General features: G+C 61.6%; 1 protein-coding gene across 3 annotated transcripts in view; it reads left to right on the top strand.

Annotated features, from left to right (window-relative positions):
* The window catches only part of WNT7B (Wnt family member 7B), a 48,647-nt gene that overhangs the window by 22,692 nt on the left and 7,711 nt on the right, over positions 1-18,244 (top strand). For all 3 annotated transcript variants that reach the window (XM_047743389.1, XM_047743388.1, XM_047743390.1), the window contains exons 2-3: positions 2,377-2,603; positions 17,280-17,551. In XM_047743389.1, coding sequence (XP_047599345.1) covers positions 2,377-2,603; positions 17,280-17,551 — 499 coding nt within the window. The remainder of the gene's footprint in view (positions 1-2,376; positions 2,604-17,279; positions 17,552-18,244) is intronic.

Below are 18,244 nucleotides of genomic sequence, written 5' to 3'. Positions count from 1 at the left end.
TGGAGGCCTCCGATTCCACGCCAAGGCACCTGGGGAGCTATGGATGGACTTTGAGCAGGGGAGTGACACGGTCAGACCTGGGTCCTGGAAGAGGGCTGGGGGGTCTGCTTGGAGGTGGGAGACCAGGGTTGCGATGATCTGTTTCGACCCCTGGGGTCCATCCTCAGTCCACTGGGGTCCCCCTGTTCAGAACCCATTTGTCCAAGCTCCCACCCCCAGCAGGGTTCTTGTCCCAGGCAGTGGGGGGCTCTGCAGCCTGGAGATGGCTGGAAGAATTTGGGAATGTGAAGCCTGCTTTCAGTGTCCGGGATCCAAAGCGGGCTTCTTCCCGAGGCCTGGAGGCTGGTTCCCATCCATCTCAGTTCCCTGGGTCGGTTTTCTGAGCATCTACAATTACTTTGGGCTGAATTCCCCAGATTCCAGCCCGCTCCCAGCCCAGCCCGCCCAGATGCTCTTCTTCCGCGCCAGCCTCGAGCATTTCTGCCCATTGTGCCCGTGGGAGACCCAGGGGGGTCTTGGCCAGATTAGTGAGTGGGGTGGGCAGGCCGTGGGGATTGAGTGTCGCAGGGGGGCCCAGCCTGAGGCACGTGCTGTGGGCTCACGTCACACGGGGACTTTCCCAGCTGGCTGTGGGTGCTTGGCTGCCCTGGAAAAACACGGACTTGTTTCTCTCTGGCCAGTGGGCAGGAGGAGGGAGCTCAGGGTGCTGGGAGGCCAGGGCACGGACGTCAGCTTTGGGGAGCCCCTGGCTGTCTCCCTCATTCCCACACTTTGTCCCTCACTAAGCCAGTCTGGTCTCTGGTTTGGAAGCCGGGTGGCACTCTGAAACTCAGCTGTTGTCCATAGGTCTGCCCAAACCAGCCCCCAACTCCTTCCGGCTTGCTGTCCTCCCCCCGCACCCCCTTGGGTGCTCAGAAACAAATAAGGGGTTCTGCTTCTGTGGAGGACAGTTTGGTGGGTCCTCAAAAGCCGACCATATGACCCAGCAATTCCACTCCTCAGAATACGCCCCCGCCAAACTGAAAACAGGGACTCAAACAAAACCTTACATGCCCATGTTCGTAGCAGCACCATTTCCAAGGGCCCAGAGCCGCCCAGCGGCCGCTAGCCGATGCGTGGATACACGCAAGGGGTTTGCTGCGCACGATGGAATATTACTCAGCTCCAGAAAGGATGGAAGCACGGACACCTGCCACAGTGGGGCCGAACTCGGGAAACATGACACCAAGTGAGAGCAGCCAGACACGGAAGGGCACAGATTATGTGACCTCATCTCTCCAAAAAGTCTAGAATCGCAGATTCGTGGTTGCAGTGCCTGGGGGAGGGAAGGGGATAGGGAGTGTCTGCTGAGGGGAATGGTGTTTCATTTTGGGTGTGGGGAAAATATGTTGGGACATGACTGAGTGCTGCAGACCCGAACCCTTTAAAATGGTTACCTGTACAGGAGGGGAATGTCCTCTCTGAAAAGAAACATGCCGGGGACACCTCATGTGAACAGCGGGAGCCTGGCAAGTGCCCTCCAGTGTCCAGAGAGCTCCAGATTAATGACATGGCTCCCCCAGGGGGCCACTCTGAGAATACAATGTTGCAAAGAGGACCCTGTCCAGCCCAGCACATACTAGGTGCTCAATTCACATCTGCTCCTAGTTCTTCCCAAATCTAGCCAGTCATCCAGAAACGAGTGAATGACAACAGTAGCCGTCCCCGTGGATGCAGCCTTTCTCCCTGCAGTTGTCTGGTCTGAGCCTATGTGGTAGTAGTGGTGCTGGGCGTGGGGGGGGGGGGCAGATGTGTTACACTCCCATTTCACGGATGTGAATACTGAGGCTCAGAGAGGCAGAGCGCCTTCCCAAGATTACAGATGTGCTGCAAGGGGAGTCAGGACTCTGTGGGTTTGGCTCCCAGCAGGACCAGCCAGCTCAGCAGTCCTGCCTGGGCCAGGAGCTGCTAGTGTTGGGAAGCCCAGTGGTCAGGCGTTGGGGGTGTACTCTCGGGGGTGGCTGGGTGAATCCTAGGCATGAAGTCCTCTGACCCGAAGGGTCTGTGTGTCTGACTTAGAGGCATGGGGAGCTGGGGTTCTTGCATTCCGTGGGACTGTTGACTCCCGGGACTTGTGACCCATGGCTCTGGCCGTGCGGAGGCTGAGAAGGCGCAGGGATGAGTACCTTTGTAGGCTGGGATCACGTGTTTTGGTCCAGGGGAGATGGATTCTCTAGGACAGGGGTCTGTGTTTTGTTCCCTGATGGCAGAGCTTGGCACGTAGGGCGCCTGGAGCCCACCAGCTGACCGAGAGACTGAGCGAGGCAGGATGGCAGGCAGAGGGCGAGGTGCCCCGCGCCACCACTCACCTCCCCGTGTCCTCTCCCTTCTCCACAGAGCGCTGTCGTCCGTCGTGGCCCTGGGAGCCAACATCATCTGCAACAAGATCCCTGGGTTGGCCCCGCGGCAGCGCGCCATCTGCCAGAGCCGGCCCGATGCCATCATCGTGATTGGGGAGGGGGCGCAGATGGGCATCAACGAGTGCCAGTACCAGTTCCGCTTCGGACGCTGGAACTGCTCCGCCCTCGGCGAGAAAACCGTCTTCGGGCAAGAGCTCCGAGTAGGTAAGGGCGCCTCCGGGCTTGCAGGGTCCCAGCCACGGTCGGGGCCCCGGGAGCCAGGCACGACCCCCCCACCCCTCAGGAAGCTGCGCAGGGCAGCCCACCCTCCCTGGGCTGCACCAGCCCCGGTGTCTCTCCGAGCCTGGCCTGGAGGGGAGCAGCTCCCCAGGGAGATCCCACTTGTGTGAGTGGCCGAGGGGTGTCTTGCTGGGCCATGGGGCTGGAGGACTTGGCCCTTTGGTGAGGCTGTGAGCCCCTGGGTGGCCAGCGGGTAGCACAGTGTGGCGTTAGAGACACACGCAGGGCTCGGTGGCTGTGTGGAAGGAGGCACACCACTTCGAACCTCCCTGCCTTCATCTGTATCTGGAAATGGGAGAAGAGCAGGAGTTTCTGCAGGGGGCTTTGGGGTGTGGGGGCTGGAGGCGACGGGTGCCCTTTATGGGGAAGCTTTCCAGGCAGAGGGAGCTCGCAAGCAGAGACTCGTGGGGTGCTGTGCGCACACGTTTGCGAGCACCGAGGAATCCAACAGGCTGGCGGGCAGGGCGGGGGGCAGGGGGTGCAGGGAGAGTGGGGCTGGGGAGGGGGCTGGGCCTCCGATGCTCTGGGCAGTGGCAGCTACTGCAGGGTGCCAAGCAGGGGTGGCTGGCTGTGTCCCACCGTGCCATGCCCTGTTCTTAGGTCACATGCTCCATCTCCGTGTCCTCACACAGCCCCGACGGAGGCTCCCTGGTGCCCATTTTACAGGGAATGGGATTGAGTCCTACCTAGTTGGGGAGAGCTTACAAGGCAAAGTGGGACTTGCAGAGCCTCACCTCGATTGGAACCCAGCTCCGTGACCCTGGGCATGGCCCTTGGGGCCACTCAGGGCCTCCGGTCCTCAGCTATGAGCTCTGAGCGAGCAGGCCATCATCTGGGCCCCCAGTGCCTCTCCCGGGCCTACACACAGTAGGTTCGCGATAAACTGCTGTTGAGCTGGTGGGGGTGGGAGGAGATGCGACCTGCCCTTCCAGGAGGGTCAGACGGGGGCGCAGTCACTTGGAGGCACCGTGCCAGGCTTGTGGGGTGCCCTGCTATTTCAGACCCCCACCTGCAGGCAGAGCACGTCCTTCCGGTCCCAGGGGGCCAAGGAGCCACAGCTGCTGGGACCCAGGCCAGAGCCAAGCTCTGCAGGGCTTGGAACGCCTGGCATAGGGCTGGGGTGGCGCAGGGGAAAGCCCCTGGGGCCCCTTTGTGGTGAGCAGCCCGTGGGTGGCACCTGGCACAGGCGGGAGGGTGGCCCCACCCCCTCCCGGGGGCCCCACCACCCAAGTGCAGCTCCCTCCCTGCAGTGCCCACGGGGGAGGGCGGGGCTCCCTGCTCCTTCGTCTGCAGGGGGGAGAGGGGAGGGCGTCAGCACCGGTGCCTGGTGCCTGCTCACTGCCTGCTCCCTGCCAGGGGTCCGCTTGCCTTGCTGGCCCCTCGCTCCCGACACTCTGGGCTCTGAGGCCACTGCGAGCACCCCCACGGCGCCGCTGAGTCGGGAGGTCACCTGTGGCTGCAAGGTTCACGGACTGGGGCTCCGATCCCGGTCCCCATCTCCCACCCTGTGGGTTAACATTGCTTCTTCACCATGCGGAGAGACGCGCAGCGGACATGGTCCTGTGGCTGGGCAGGGTGGTGGGCGCTCGGTCTTGATTCGGGACTGAGAGACAAAGGCAGTGAGGGAGCCGTGGCCACTCAGAGACCCTCTCAGGGTAGGGTCCCAGGCAGGGGGAGGCTCACATGTGGTCCACAATAAATGCCAATTAAAAGGCCAAGTGGAGAGGTTTTGGCCCCAGCCCATGACCCGTGCCGGCCCCCCCATAGTGGACACTACCAGTGCCCACCCACATTACCTTTACTGGCCGGGATCACGGCTAACAGCTCCCAGCTGTTCCTTCTGGGAGCCCAGTCCTGGGCCCAGCAGGAGCCCAGGAAGGTCTGCAGCTTGGCCTCGCAGGGAGGGTCGGCTGCAGCCGCAGACAGACTGACTCTGGGGGGCTCAATTCTGCCCTTGCGTGGGTGGGGCGCCCTTCTCTTCGTGGCTTGGGCTCCCCTTGGGAATACGCGTGCGTCTCGGGCTCTGCTTCCAGGGAGCTGACCTGAGGCGCCTCCTCTCCCTTCCACGAGCATTTCAGAGACATTTTCCGGCAGCGCTCTCTGCTCCCAACGCGCGCTCTCCATCCCACACCTTCTTGTTCCCGCCACCCCTGTCCAGGCTGTTAATGACCTCCGTGTGGGCGACTGCGCCCCTCTGCCGCATCTGGGCTCCGCTCACCGGGACTTCCTCTTGTCACTTCGGCTGTGTCTCCTGACCCCTGAGCCCGGCCCTAGTCATTTCTCCCCTGCGGCCAAGACCAGTGTGGCTGCTCCCTGGGGAGCACTCAGTAAGCTTCACCCGAGGGGACCTCTGGCTCAACAGACTCAGCCTCTTGTTGCCTAAATCTGCCATCCTTGCCTCCCCCTGACCTGAGCACCTGTTGCCTCAGCAGAAACCTGTGTCTCCCTGCCCATCCCTCCACCCTGCCCCACAGCCCCTGCAGGGCCTGCCTCTCTGTCCCTCCCCGGGCAGCTGTCCGTGCCTCCTCCTGCCCCCCGTCCAGTCCTGGTCATGCCGTGTCACTCCCTTCCTCCAAAACCTGCAGTAGCTCCCTATTACCCCAGGATAAAGTTAACTCCTTCACCCGGAGTCTGGGTAATCCCTGTCACGCCTCACCCCACCTCCCTTCCTCCCTTCTGGAAACCAGAGCGTCACCCTGGCTGACTTCCTCCTCTCCCCAGAGCGTGCCAACCCTTGGCTCCTCTGTGGCTTTGCCCCCACTGCCTGCAGCCCTGGGAGGCCCGTCCCCTCTGCTCTGCTTGTTCACAGCTCGTTTCCCCGGAGAAGGCTCTTTCCCCCTTCCTGGCTCTTCCTGTCCACAGCCAGGTCAGGCACATCCGGGAGCTTCGTCCTCCAGGTCCCTGAGCCCCGGGCTGGCTCAGCCCCGGCCTCCCTTCACTCTGCTCCGGGGGGTGGGAGGGGTGGGCTCCCTACCACCTGGGCCGAGGCCTCCTGCCCTGCCGAAGCCCTCCCTGGCTCCAGGCCGGCCCCTGTGAGGGAAGGCCCGGTTCCCATTTTAGCCAGGAGGGCTCTGTCTTCAGGGGTCCTGTGGGCACCGTGACAGGGGTCCGAGCGGGCACCTGTCCCTCCCAGGACTGAGCTGCTGGGAGTCACGAGCAGGAAGTGGGGCCAAGTGGCACAGCCCGCCCCTGTCAGAGGCATGAGGCCGCCCCGGGCACGAGACGGGAGACGGGCCATGAGCTGGCAGGCAGCCGGGGGCACTCGTGGGAGCCACCGCTCAGGCGGTGCTGATTAATGATTGGCCCCAAGTGGGGGGATGGCCTGGGTGGCAGGAGGGCCCCCTTCAGGCCTTGCCTGTGACCTTGGGCCATACCTCAATCTTGAGAGCTGAAGGGAAAGCCCTCAATGGGCAAATGAACCCCTGGCCAAGGTTCCAGTCCCTTTTCCAGCAGCTGGTGCTATTCTTTATATACCTCCAGGAACGGGGAGCTCACTATGCCACACGAGAGAGATCTTTCTAATGCTGCTGCACTGGCTTTGCCCTGAGGCGCACCCCCCCCACCCCCAGGAGCCACTTGCTCTGCTCCCTTCAGGGAGTCAAGACCCACACACGGTGTCACCTCATGTCTGGCGGCAACCCCCTCCCCGTCCCCGGCAACATGAGCACCCCTCAGGCCTATCTCCTGGCTTAGCGAGGATGCTTGTGACCAGGCTTCTCCCGACTCAGCTCTTCTGTTAGCTGGCAGTGAGCTTGGGGAGGGGGTGACCGCGTCCCCAGCTCTTCCGCCCTGGGGTAGGGGGCACGACACGAGAGCCGGGTGGTAAATTTGTTTCCCAGGGATGCTTGTTAGAAACTTGGGCCCCTGGGGACCCAGAACAAGGCAGAGCATCTCTTACAGGCACAGTCATTGGGTTGGAATTGTCGACTGGGGCTTCCCTGACGGGGTGATGCATGAGGTGGGACCCAAGAGAGAATCCGAGTGACCCAGCCCAGCCTAGGGTGAGTGTAAGGAAGCAGGTTCCAGGCAGAGGGGACAAGTGCCAAGGCCCAGAGGCCAGAAAGTGGCTGGTATTTTCTAGGAACTGCGGGAGGGTGACCCAGGGAGCTGGGAGCTGGGAGCCCGGAGGAGGGGGCAGAGCTGGGGCTCAGGGACCCCGAGGACACCACAGAAGGCAGGGGAGTTTCTGAGCAGGAGAGGGACTTCTCTCGAACACTGGCACCCTCCAGCTACTGCCCCACCCCTGCCTGAGCCCTGAGCCCTGTGGGACCCACTGGCAGTGGACATGGGGGCTGTGGCTTCAGCTCTCACCCGCACCCCTGCTACCAGGGAACACTGAGTCCCACCCATCATGTGCAGTCTCAGACATGACCAGGCCTAGGGGCCACCCCTAATCCTGGCTCATGTGGCTGCCTGGGGCTGGCGGCTGGCTCTGCGGCAGGAGCTCAGCAAAGGCCATCGGGTCCTGGACAGTCCGAGGGGGCAGAGTGACTTACCTCTGAGTGTCTGAGAGAGGAGGGTCTCGAGACTTCCAAATCAGCCACGGGCAGGATCCTTGGAGGAGGCGGCCAAACCTGTGCCCGGGCGCCTTGCCTGGGGTTTTGCTGTCTGGGGCCCATGGGAGGCGTGACATGGGTCTCCGGGAGGGACGAGGGCTCCAGGGCCACTGTTGGCCCATGTGCACACATGGACAAGTGCCCTAAGTGTCAGGTACACGACAGATTTTGAAAACTTCCAAAGGAAAAGAGCAAGTAAATATCCCTTTGCTGACCTTTACGACAGTCCCACATTGACGTGGTAATGTTGGGATACCGGCTAATTAAACGAGCTTACCAAGTCCCCCTGCTCATTCTCCCTCTCCTTAAATGACATATGGGGCTCACGTGGGACTTCTGCTGGGTGGCGCTGTTCTCAGGGGCGCGGCCTGGGCAGGGCCGGTGCAGACACTTGTACCCAGATCCAGCTGTCTCCACCCCGGGGCGATGACGCTCCGGCTCGGGGCGCAGCAGATGGAGGGGACAAAGGGTCACTTGCGGGCTGCTTCCTGGGGCAGGGCAGGAGTGGGAGGGTGAGAGCCTGCATGCATTGAGTGCCTGCTGTATGTCAGTCCTGGGGGAAGGGGCCGGGAGGCAGAGTGAAGGCCACCCTGGGAGTGAGAGTGTGGAGAGCCAGCGAACCAGCTGCCCCAGGCCCCCGCTGTGTACCTTAGGCACAAGCTCGCGCTCTCCCCGTCTGTGTACCCACCCATACCGGGGGCTGAGGCTGGGGCCAGGACTCAGCTGGAACTTGGGGTCTGTCCTCAGGATGGGGGCAACTACGAAGGCCCTCCACTTCCTCAGCACCCACTCTGGGGTTCTGCCCAAGGCTCTCATGGACAAGGGGTCCAGGGCTCCGGGCTCTGGTCTACAGAGGCAGGACACAGATTACAGGGTGGGCGGGCCTTACCCTTGGCCTTTGAGGGTCAAGACCTGGCCGGACCTCGGCCGTTCTCCCAGCCTGACTCCTTCGGTGTTAAAAGAATCACTTCTGTTATGCCTGCAGCCCCTCCAAGCCCAGCTGCGCGTGGGCCCTTTCCTTGGGCTCGTCCCAGCTCTACTGTCCACACATCAGAGACGGTGAGACGGAGGCTCATGACCCACCCAAGGTCACGAACCGCTAGGGCCTCGAGGGTTGAACCTGGCAGGCCAGCCCCGTGTCCCAGCAGAACTCCTGGCACCAAGGGCCAGGATAGACTTGGGGAGAAAGGGGTTCTGATGCCACCGTGTCCCCACACAGCTGCGGTCATTTGCTGCAAGCTGGGATGAGGCACCGTTCATAAGGGCAGGCTGTCCGAGGCTGACCTCCCTGCTGGACGGTCACAAGAGGGGCTGCCGGAAGCTAGGGCTACACCAGGGGCCTTCCCAGCCCCCCCCCCCCCCACCAGAGCTCCAGGGAAGGGTGCCAGCTCCTGGAAGGCCATCCCAGCTTGGGACACAGATCCCGAGACTCTGGCTTGGGGTGCCCCTCGCAATGTGGCGCTAAGCCAGGCTCTGCCCCCTCTGGGCCTGGGGACCCCCGTGCCCAGCTGGAGCGCGGCCCACGACGAGGGCAGCTGCGTGGCATGTGGGGGCCTCCCTGGGTCAGAACAAAGGCCTCGGGCGCTCGGGGGCTGCTGGCATGTTTGGACCTGGCGTGGCTTTTTCCAGGGCTCTGTTTGTGACAGGAGCAGGCAAAGCTTAGCGTGGAGACCATGACTAAACCACAGGTGAGCTGGGGTGGGGGCCTGGGGCCCGGGGCTCTGGGCTCCATCCTTCAGTTGCACAAACAGGGATTTGGGATGTTGCTGGGCTTGGACGTGTCTCTGGGGCCACCGAATTCCCATTGTCCCCTGCCTCGTGCTGGGGTCCCCGAGCCTGAGCCCCACGTGTGCAGTGGGAGTTGTGAGCCCGGGGCCGGTGACTGAGCCCTGTCTGGGGCCAAGGGGCCAGGAAACCTCACTGGCCCCACCCTGGCTCCCTGGGCATCGCCCCCCAGCTCCTGTGCTCCCTGACACCTGGACGTGGGCACTGCGCCTGCTTGCCTGGGTGACGCATGAGCGGCTGACCTGGCCTGGGTATCGCCTGCCTCCCTCACCTCAATCTCTCCACCTGTAAACTGGGGGTGGGGACAGTATTCCCAGACACTTCTAGGCTTGGGAGAGGCTGGGTGCCTGGGACGGCATAGGTGTGGGGGCTCAGACGGACTCACCAGCGGGCAGGGTCCCACTGGCCAGGCCTCAGGCCTGGAGGACTCGGGTCCACTCCATCCCTTGTCCCTACCCCACCCCAGCCCCGGCTTCTCTGTTCTGACCTGCTTCCCAGGAAGATCCAAAATCTCCCAGCTAAAGAGGGTTAGAACCCACGGCACTGGCCTCACTCCCATGCTACATGGGGAAACTGAGGCTCAGGGGAGTCAAAGGCCGGGTGGCCCCCGGTTCCACCTGGGTTGGCCCCCGTGATGGTGAACAGCAGGGTCAGAGGCCCCCCAGGCAGGGCTTCAGTGCCCAGCTTCCCCTGCTTCCGCTGCGTCCTGGGTGCCCCAATCTGCCTGTGGCCAAGGCAGCTCCTTGATTTCCCCCAAAACTAAACCTCTGTACCCCAGTCTCGGCGACAGCCCCACCATCTGCCCAAGCCCCCCTTCAGGAGACTTCTGGACTCATCTTTCCCTAAACCCTCACCCAGTCCACCTGCTGGTCTCACTGCTTCCACGCATAGACTGTGTCCCAGGCCTGGCCTTCCTCACTTCCTCCGCCTGGCCGGCCACGAGTGTTTCTTACCCAGACCTGTATGCCCTGCTCCTACTGCGCTGCCCACAGCCAGCCAGAGGGGCCCTTTCAATGTCAGTCACAGTGGCACCCTTAAAGTCCAGCCCCCTCCCCATAGGCTCCCCAAGTCGACGTGGTATGGCCCATTTCATGTTTCACCCTCTCCCCGGGGTCAGACCGCTCACACCCATCTTGTTCCCTTCTCAGGGCTTAGCCTTGCAGTATCCTCTGCCTGCACACTCTTCCCTGCACTCGTGCATGACTTATATCTCATCCTGCAAGATGTCCCCAGGAGAGGCCCTCCCTGGTCACCCCCCAGCCATCTGCCTGTGCTCTCGGGGAACCCCCTCCCGACCGTGTGCTTGGCCCTGACCTGACCTGGCGGCCTCACCCCTGGGGGCTCTGGGGGTTTGGCCAGGAGGGTGGGCTGTGCTCGGTATTGGGGGTACCGGCCAGCCCAGGTCGCAAGTCACGGTCATCGGGATGGGAGGTAGGACAGCGTGCTTTCCCTGTCCGTCACGTGGGGAGCGGTCTGAGCGTGACTCTGGGATCCCGGGTCACATCCCAGCTCTGTGGCTGGCCTGCTGTGTGACCTTGGACCAGTCACCTGCCTCCTCTGAGCCCAGCATCCTAACCATTACTGTTTAAATAGAGGAGAAGTTGTGAGCAACCACTAAAAATCATCAAATACTGTATGTTTTTAAGACAGCTTGTTGAGGGAGAATCCACATAACCCAAACTCATCTGTTCCAGTGCCCAATTCTGTGGTTTCTCATCTCTTCACGGAGTTGTGCACCCAACACCGCCTTAATTTTAGAACACTGTCCTCACTGCAGAGAGAAACCCCACACCCCTTGGCTATCACCCTCCAAGCTCCCAGCCTCTGACTACGCTCATCTGCTTCCTGTCCCTACGGGTGCCCCTATTCTGGGAATTTCACCTCAGTGGGATCGTACACCAGATGGCCTGTTGTGGCTGCTGTCTGTCACTCCATACGTGTTGTCGAGCGTGTTGCCCTCCATGGCGTGGCGTGTGTCCATGTTTGAGTCCTTCCTGTGGTGGGGAACCGTCCCCTTTCTTGGCCCGCCCACCTCTTGCTGACCCGCTCGTTGCGACGGACGCGGGCTACTGCCAACGCCGCTGCCGGGTCTACCTCGCAGTTCCCGCACGGACACACGTGTTCAGGTCTCCTGGGGCCACACCCTGCGGGGGATTTCTTCTTTTTTTTTTTTTTTTCCAGAGCATAGCAAGATTTTTATTATTATTTATTTATTTATTTTTTTCTGAAGGGGATTTCTGAGTCCTGTAGTAATTCTATGAGAAGCTGCCCCAGTGTTTCCAAAATGGCTGTGGCAGTTTCCATCCCCTCCCCCCAGGAGCCTGTGAGGGTTCTGGTGTCCCGTGTCCGCGCTGACACTTACTATCGTCTGTCTGTCTTGTTTTACTCATCCCGGAGGGGCTGGAGTGGCGGCCTACTGTGGTTTCAATCGGCATTTCCTTGATGGCTCGGGACATCAAACATCTTTCCTGTGCTCGGGCTGTATTTGTATCGTCTCGGGAGAAATGTCTTTTCAGATCCTTTGCCCATTTCTCATTGGGTTATTTGCCTTCTCATTATTGAATTGTAGAAAATGTCGTATTGGGGCGCCTGGGTGGCTCAGACAGTTAAGCGTCTGCCTGCGGCTCAGGTCATGATCCCAGGTCATGGGATTGAGCCCTACATGGGGTTCCCTGCTCAGCGGGGATCCTGCTTCTCCCTCTGCCCCTCCCCGACTAGTTCTCTCTCTCTTGCTCCCTCTAGATCCCTCTCTCTCTCAAATAAATAAAATCTTTAAAACAAAAAGAAGAAGAAAATGCCATATTTAAGAGAGGCCAGTACAGGTTGGCAGAGAGGCAAGGGGAGCTGAAGGGTGCTGGGCCCCTGCCCGAGATGTGAGCAGGTGCCTGTGTGCTCTCACGCTCCTAGAGCCATGTGCATGTGGAAGCCCGGGTACATGCCCGGGGCCACACGTGTGTGTGCACATGCAGAGGGACACCTGCAAAGACCCCGCATGTGGCATGTCACTTGTGGGGTCAGGCATGCTTCCAGGCCTTCTGGCACAGCCCCTTGGCCGTATCGGAGCTGTTAGCCACATTGGCAGGTGGGGAGATGGAGAAATGAAAGGGCCCCTTGACTGGTCCAAGGTCACTCAACTGGCCAATGTCAGGTCTAGGCTTGAACTCCCCCTGTCAGACTCTGACCTCCCCTCCAGACATGTGCGTGGCCCCAGACCTTTGAGGCTCCTGCTTGGGGACAGAGGGACGGCCCTGGATGGCCCTTAGCTCTGAGCTCCCAGATTCCTGACTCGCCTTCTAAGAGCGAACCACGTGCCTTTCCCACCACTGCCTCCCCGCAGTGAATCAGGTTATATGAGCTCAGTTATGGCCTTCTAGAAATAGTATGCCACATCCCCAAGTGGCAGGCTTTGAGTAGAGAGCGAGGGGAGCATCTGGGGTGTGGGGAGGGTGGGCTCAGGCCCCAGCTCTGTCCCAGGAGAGAAGGGGGAGCTCAGTTCTGCCCCACTTTGCTCAGCATTTGTCCCTTCCAGCAGCTGCTCAAAATGACCTCCTGGTGCCAAGTGTCCTCCTTTGGGTCAGGGTGGGGGGACGACAGGAGGGACAGGTCCTGCTGTCCTGGGCAGGAACCTCACTCGGGACATCGAGGCCTGGCTGGCACCGTGACGGCATGGAGCCAGCAAGGGGCTGCCTCCTCTCTCTCTCTGAACATGTCATCCGGCAGGGTCAGTGAGGGCTTGACTTGGAACAACCTATAGGAGAGAAGGAATAGAGCTCGGTGGCCCCTCGAGGAGGCCTGGTTCCTCAGTTTACCCATGTGGCAGTGGTTTCTGAAGGTTCTTCTTCTCCAGATGTTTTGGGTTTATGCAGAATATGCGGAGAGGGGGTAGCGGGGCAGGGCCGAGCGGGTCGGCCCTGGGAGGAAGCAGAGTGATTGTTCTGGGCTTGTTCTGGGCCCCTGTGAACCCCGGAGGCTCCAGGCTGGCTCCCCAGGTGGGGATGGTGAGGGCAATGCCCATCTGTTCTGTTTGCTCTCGGAGCTTCTCCTGGGGCAGTGGAGCCCCAGGAGAGAATCGTGAGTCCACTTGACAAATGTGGATTCAGGCTCAGAGAAGGTGTGTGAGTTGCCCGGAGCCACAGAGCAGGGAGCAGCAGCATCTCCGCTGTGCCAGGAGGGCAGAGAGCTGCGGACACGTGGACCTGGGCAGCAGCGGGCCAGCGCCCACCTGGGCGAGCATCAGGGAACCAGGCCGCTCCTCTGTTCAAGGCTAGGGTGTGTCAGGGGGAGGCAGTTGCCTCTGCTCCCCCCCCGCCCCCCCCTCCAGTGAGCCTGGCCAAGCTAGGCTGCGAGGGGAATGGTAGGTGGAGATGGGTGAGGTCAGGGTCCAGGGGCTTGAGGTCATCTCAGAGGCCTGGAGGGCCACCTGCTGTCACTGAGCAAGGCCCAGAGGTTCGAGGGGCTTCTGCCTAAACCCAGCACCCACTCGTTCTCCTCTGGGGGCAGGCAAAGGGCCCGGGAGTGATTGTGGGTGGGGGGACTGTCCCCGACACCCCGTGCAGTATCCAGCTCTGTGGGTTGGCACAGTGACGCTCCCACCCTGTGAGGCTGTCATGGGAATGACATGAGGTATGTGTGCGGACAGCGGGGCCGTGAAACCCCCGATCTAAGACCTAACGTCGCCTTTCGCGAATCTCCCCAAACTGCCACTCGCTCCCCGATCACCTCCCCCTTGTCTTCATGGCCAGACGGAGGGTTTGGCTCATTAAAACCAAATAAAAAAGGAGTTAGTGGGAGTGGCCGCCCTGTGAGTAACCGATGAGTAACCGGGAGTTGGTGCTGGGCTTGGGTATAAACTGGGGGGTGCCGGGAGCTCTCACAAAGGACAGAGGGAGAACTGTCCTCCGAGCGCACGGAACTCTGGACCTGCTTGCCTGCCTGCCAGCTTTGGGACAGCGGGACGCGGGAGGCGCCAGGTTGAATTTTGGGCAGAGGAGGGCTGGGTGGCCGGTCCCAGGGCCTCCGAGGGAACGCCCACTCCGTCCTAGCTCAGGCCGGGCTTGGTCGTGGGACTTGTAACTCCACGGGCCAGCCTCTGGGTGTGATTGCACAATCCTGTGAGATCTCTACCCCACCTCCAAGGCGCTGAGCTTGGGACGTGCCCTCTCTGAGGCCGGCTCCCACCTGTGCTCCCCTGCCGACCGGTCGCTGAGCCCCAAGGTCCACAGAGGGTCCAAAAAGCGGCATCTCCGCAACATGGGGGGTTGAGGGGGTAGGAGAAGAGTAAATGAAACAAGATGGGATTGGGAGGGAGACAAACCATAAGTGACTCTTAATCTCACAAAACAAACTGAGGGTTGCTGGGGGGAGGGGGGTTGGGAGAGGGGGTGGGGTTATGGACATTGGGGAGGGTATGTGCTATGGTGAGTGCTGTGAAGTGTGTAAGCCTGGTGATTCACAGACCTGTACCCGTGGGGATTAAAATATATTATAGGTTTATAAAAAATAAAAAAAAATAAAAACATAAAAAGCAGCATCTCCTTCCCAAAGTCCCCTGTAGGTGCCTCCTCTCCCCTTCTCTTCTGCATGAAGTCGCTGAGCTGCAGAGACACCCTCCCTCGGCCTCTCTGGGCTTTGATGCCACTTGCCTGGGTTCTGATCCTGCTCCGGCCACTAACCCCGAGTTTGACAGGCTCACCTGGGCTGGAACAGTGATGAGGCTGCCTCCCACGACTGTCTGAGTGCTCGGGGAGAACCGACGTCCTCCCCGGTGCACCGGGAGAGACGGCAAGTGAGAGCGCTGTGGGATCCGTAGCCCTGGTCAGAAAGCACCGTGTGCTTCAGGGGTGTCTCTGGCCGCCCATGACTGGCTCCTCCTGATCCCGATAGCCTCTTTCCTTCCTACGCTTGAGCTCATACTTCTAACACCAGATAAGCAACCTGTTTCACACCTTGGCACCTTTGCTCCTGCCGTGCCCCCTGCCAGGAGCACACACACCCGCTGCACACGGCCACGGGCCACACAGACACTCCAGAAACACACGCCATACACGTACACGCTCACACGCCACATACACACACTCCTATGCACTCGCAGGGAGTGAAGTCTAACTTCTTGTTAAGATTCCCTTTACTAAAGGTGTCGCCTCCTTCAGGATGCCTTCCTGCACTCTGCCCCTCACAGAGGCAGGTGGGGACATCTTCGAGGTTCTTTGACCCCTCAGCCTTTCTCGAAGAGCTCCGTGGCCACCTCCTATCCTGGAACCCCTGACGCAGTTTACTGCACACTCTCTTGTGGTGTGCGCCTTACGGGTCCATGTGGGTGAGCTTGTCAGCAGATCCTGCCAGGCTGGGGCAACAGCAGGGAGCTCGGTAACCCGATGCCCTTCCTTTCAGATCACCTTGACCTAACTTGAATCCAGGGAGGGCGAGGCCCCATATTCTCCCTGGGAGCTCCCAGCCAGCCCACCTCGACAGTGCCCGGCCGGGGGCCTCGGTGCTTCTCAAAAGGCATCTGTGCTGGGAGATTCTTCTCACAGGAGGGGTGCCAGGGGCACAGAACCCAAGCTGTTGGTCAGCAGGTCCTGGGGGGTCGTGCACTGACCCCAGGCAGGGTGGGGGCAGGGGTGGGCAGCAAGGGCCCCCGGGGCAGCACTATGTCCTTTGCAGACCAGGATCCCTGACACCACTCTCCCTTAGCTCTTTTCAGAGGAAGGAAGTTTCCAGGGAGCCGTCGCCCCTCTTTGGCAGCAGAGGTGAACCAAATCCTCCTCCACACTGGGCCTCCAAGACCAGCAGGTCCTACCCTGGTCCTCAGTCCAGATGGGAGAAACCCCAGGGAACAGGAACTCCACAGAGGGAGAACCCCAGGGGAAGCTCCCCACAGAGGGCTGGTAGGTGAGGAGGCAGACCCTAGAGCACATACCCAAGGCCGATCATGGCGGGCAAGTCAGTGGTGCTTCATGGATGTTCATGGAAAGGACATGACTTGAACTTCAACCCTCTTCATCTGGGGGTGATCACTCTCGCCGCAGTAATGGGGATAGTGGTGGTCACAGGTACAGGGCCTGTGCAAGCACGGGGATGTCCCTGATTTCCACGCCCATGGTGCCGGCTACTGAGGGCCACACAGACCTGCCACGTGGCCCGCAGAGAGCCTTGGAGCTCATGGGCAAGAGGGTCTGGGCCAAGGTGTCCGGATGCCCAGGGCCCAGCCAGAGCCCATGGAGAATAAAGACTGGATTAGTGCTGAAGCCCTCCAGCGGGGAGCCCATAGGCCCTTGTGGAGCCAGGACGGCTCAGCGACAGAGCTATGGACAGAGTCATGATGAGCAATGAGGAGCCAGATTTGGGACTGAGGGGAAGGAGTCAGCCAGGGCCCCCTGCTGGCTGGCAGTCTGGAAAGGCTACCTGGAAGAGGAGGCATTGGACCTGGCCTTGGAAGGTCATTAGGATTTGAGAAGGGGAAGGAAATTCCCTTCAAAAGACCAGGAGATGCCCCGGAGCATATGAGACGCACTGGAAGGAAAGAGTCGTTGTTTGGGGCAGAGAATGGGGAGGCGGGACAGGGAAGCCAGCTGGCCTTGGGCCCTTCCCAGCTCAGGCAGAGGAGGAGCAAAGCAGGTATAGAACAGAGGAGCCCAAAGTGCACTGTGGGCCCCCGGGCTGGTGGCTGGGGCGTGAGGGAGCTGGGGAGGACTGGATCCCAAGGTCTGGGCAGTTCTGGGGGGCCTCAGAGCCAGGCAGGGAGGCTGGAAGAGTGGAAAGGTACAGGAAGCTGGAGCCTAGTGATGGGGTGACAGTCAGTGGTCAGAGACAGGAAGGCGGCCACACAGAGCCTGGAATTGGGGCGCTCTGAGATGTGTGGATTCTGCCTGGTTCTTGGCTGCTGGGTGAGGGCGCCACGGAGATCAGAGATCGGCGCGAGGGGCGCCTGGAGGCAGGCAGAGGGGAGGGGGGCAGGGCCTGCCAGGGATCTCTCCCAGGTTTGGGGAAAATGCACCCCCCCCCCCCCCGCGCAGTCTAGGCTCTTGGGACAGGAGAGATGACAGTGGTTGCTGGTGGCGGGGCCAGGGTCTGCACCGAGTGCCCACGGAACCCCAGGCACCGTCCTCACCATGGCCTGAGACCCAGGATCTGCCACCCCCTGAGCCGAGTCGGCAGCCCAGAGAGGGCCAGCCCCGAGGCGGGGGGCGCACCACGGGCCAACAGCGGGACGGGGCCGAGCCCCGCGGGGCCTCACCATGTGCACGCCATCCCCCTGCAGGGAGCCGCGAGGCCGCCTTCACCTATGCCATCACCGCGGCTGGCGTGGCGCACGCCGTCACGGCCGCCTGCAGCCAGGGGAACCTGAGCAACTGCGGGTGTGACCGTGAGAAGCAGGGTTACTACAACCAGGCCGAGGGCTGGAAGTGGGGCGGGTGCTCCGCCGACGTGCGCTACGGCATCGACTTCTCCCGGCGCTTCGTGGACGCCCGCGAGATCAAGAAGAACGCACGGCGCCTCATGAACCTGCACAACAATGAGGCCGGCAGGAAGGTAGGGCGGGCGGCCCGGGTTGGTGGGGGGCGGGGGCGCGGCTGCGGCCTCACCTGGGTTCTCCTCCACCTGGGGGGTGCTTGGGGGCCTGGACCCTGGAGGTATGTGGTGGTGGGCACTGGGCACGACGACCCGTCTGACCCTCCTGGCAGCTCTAAGGTTCCCATTCCAGAGGTCTGAAGACTGAGGCTGGGGGTGGGACTCTGGTTCCCAGTGGCGGGTGGCAAGGCTGAGACCAGGACTGAGTGTGGGGGTGGCCTCTGGGGCCATAGTTCCGTGTCCCTGCCCTGGTACCAGACGGGTCGTACCAGCACACCGGGAAAGCTTCCTGGAGGAGGCCACCTTTGGTTCAGACTGCCTGCGGGACTGAAGGAAGGGATGTTCCCAGGAGGCAGGAGCAGCCTGAGGAAGGGCGGAAACCCCAGGAGCCGCCAGCCTCACACCCGGGGCGGAGCAGCACGGTGGGGCAGTAACGGAGGAGGTCGGGCAGGACCACACTGGGGCAGAAGTCAGGGCGAGCCCGGCCCGCCTCAGGGAGATGAGGGCCCCAGATACTGGGCTGGGAGGAGCGGCCGCCATGGCGGCAAGATGGCCCGAGATAGGGCGCCAGCCGAGCGGAACGCCTCTCCAGGTCTGGCTCCCCAGCCCCAGGGGCTGCACCCCGGGCACCAGGCCCTGCGGGTCTCTGCAGGC

This window comes from Lutra lutra, chromosome 8, assembly GCF_902655055.1.
Source record: "Lutra lutra chromosome 8, mLutLut1.2, whole genome shotgun sequence".
Lineage (NCBI taxonomy): Eukaryota > Metazoa > Chordata > Mammalia > Carnivora > Mustelidae > Lutra > Lutra lutra.
The sequence above is the reverse complement of the archived record's forward strand: the minus strand, read 5'-3'. Positions and strand labels throughout refer to the sequence as shown.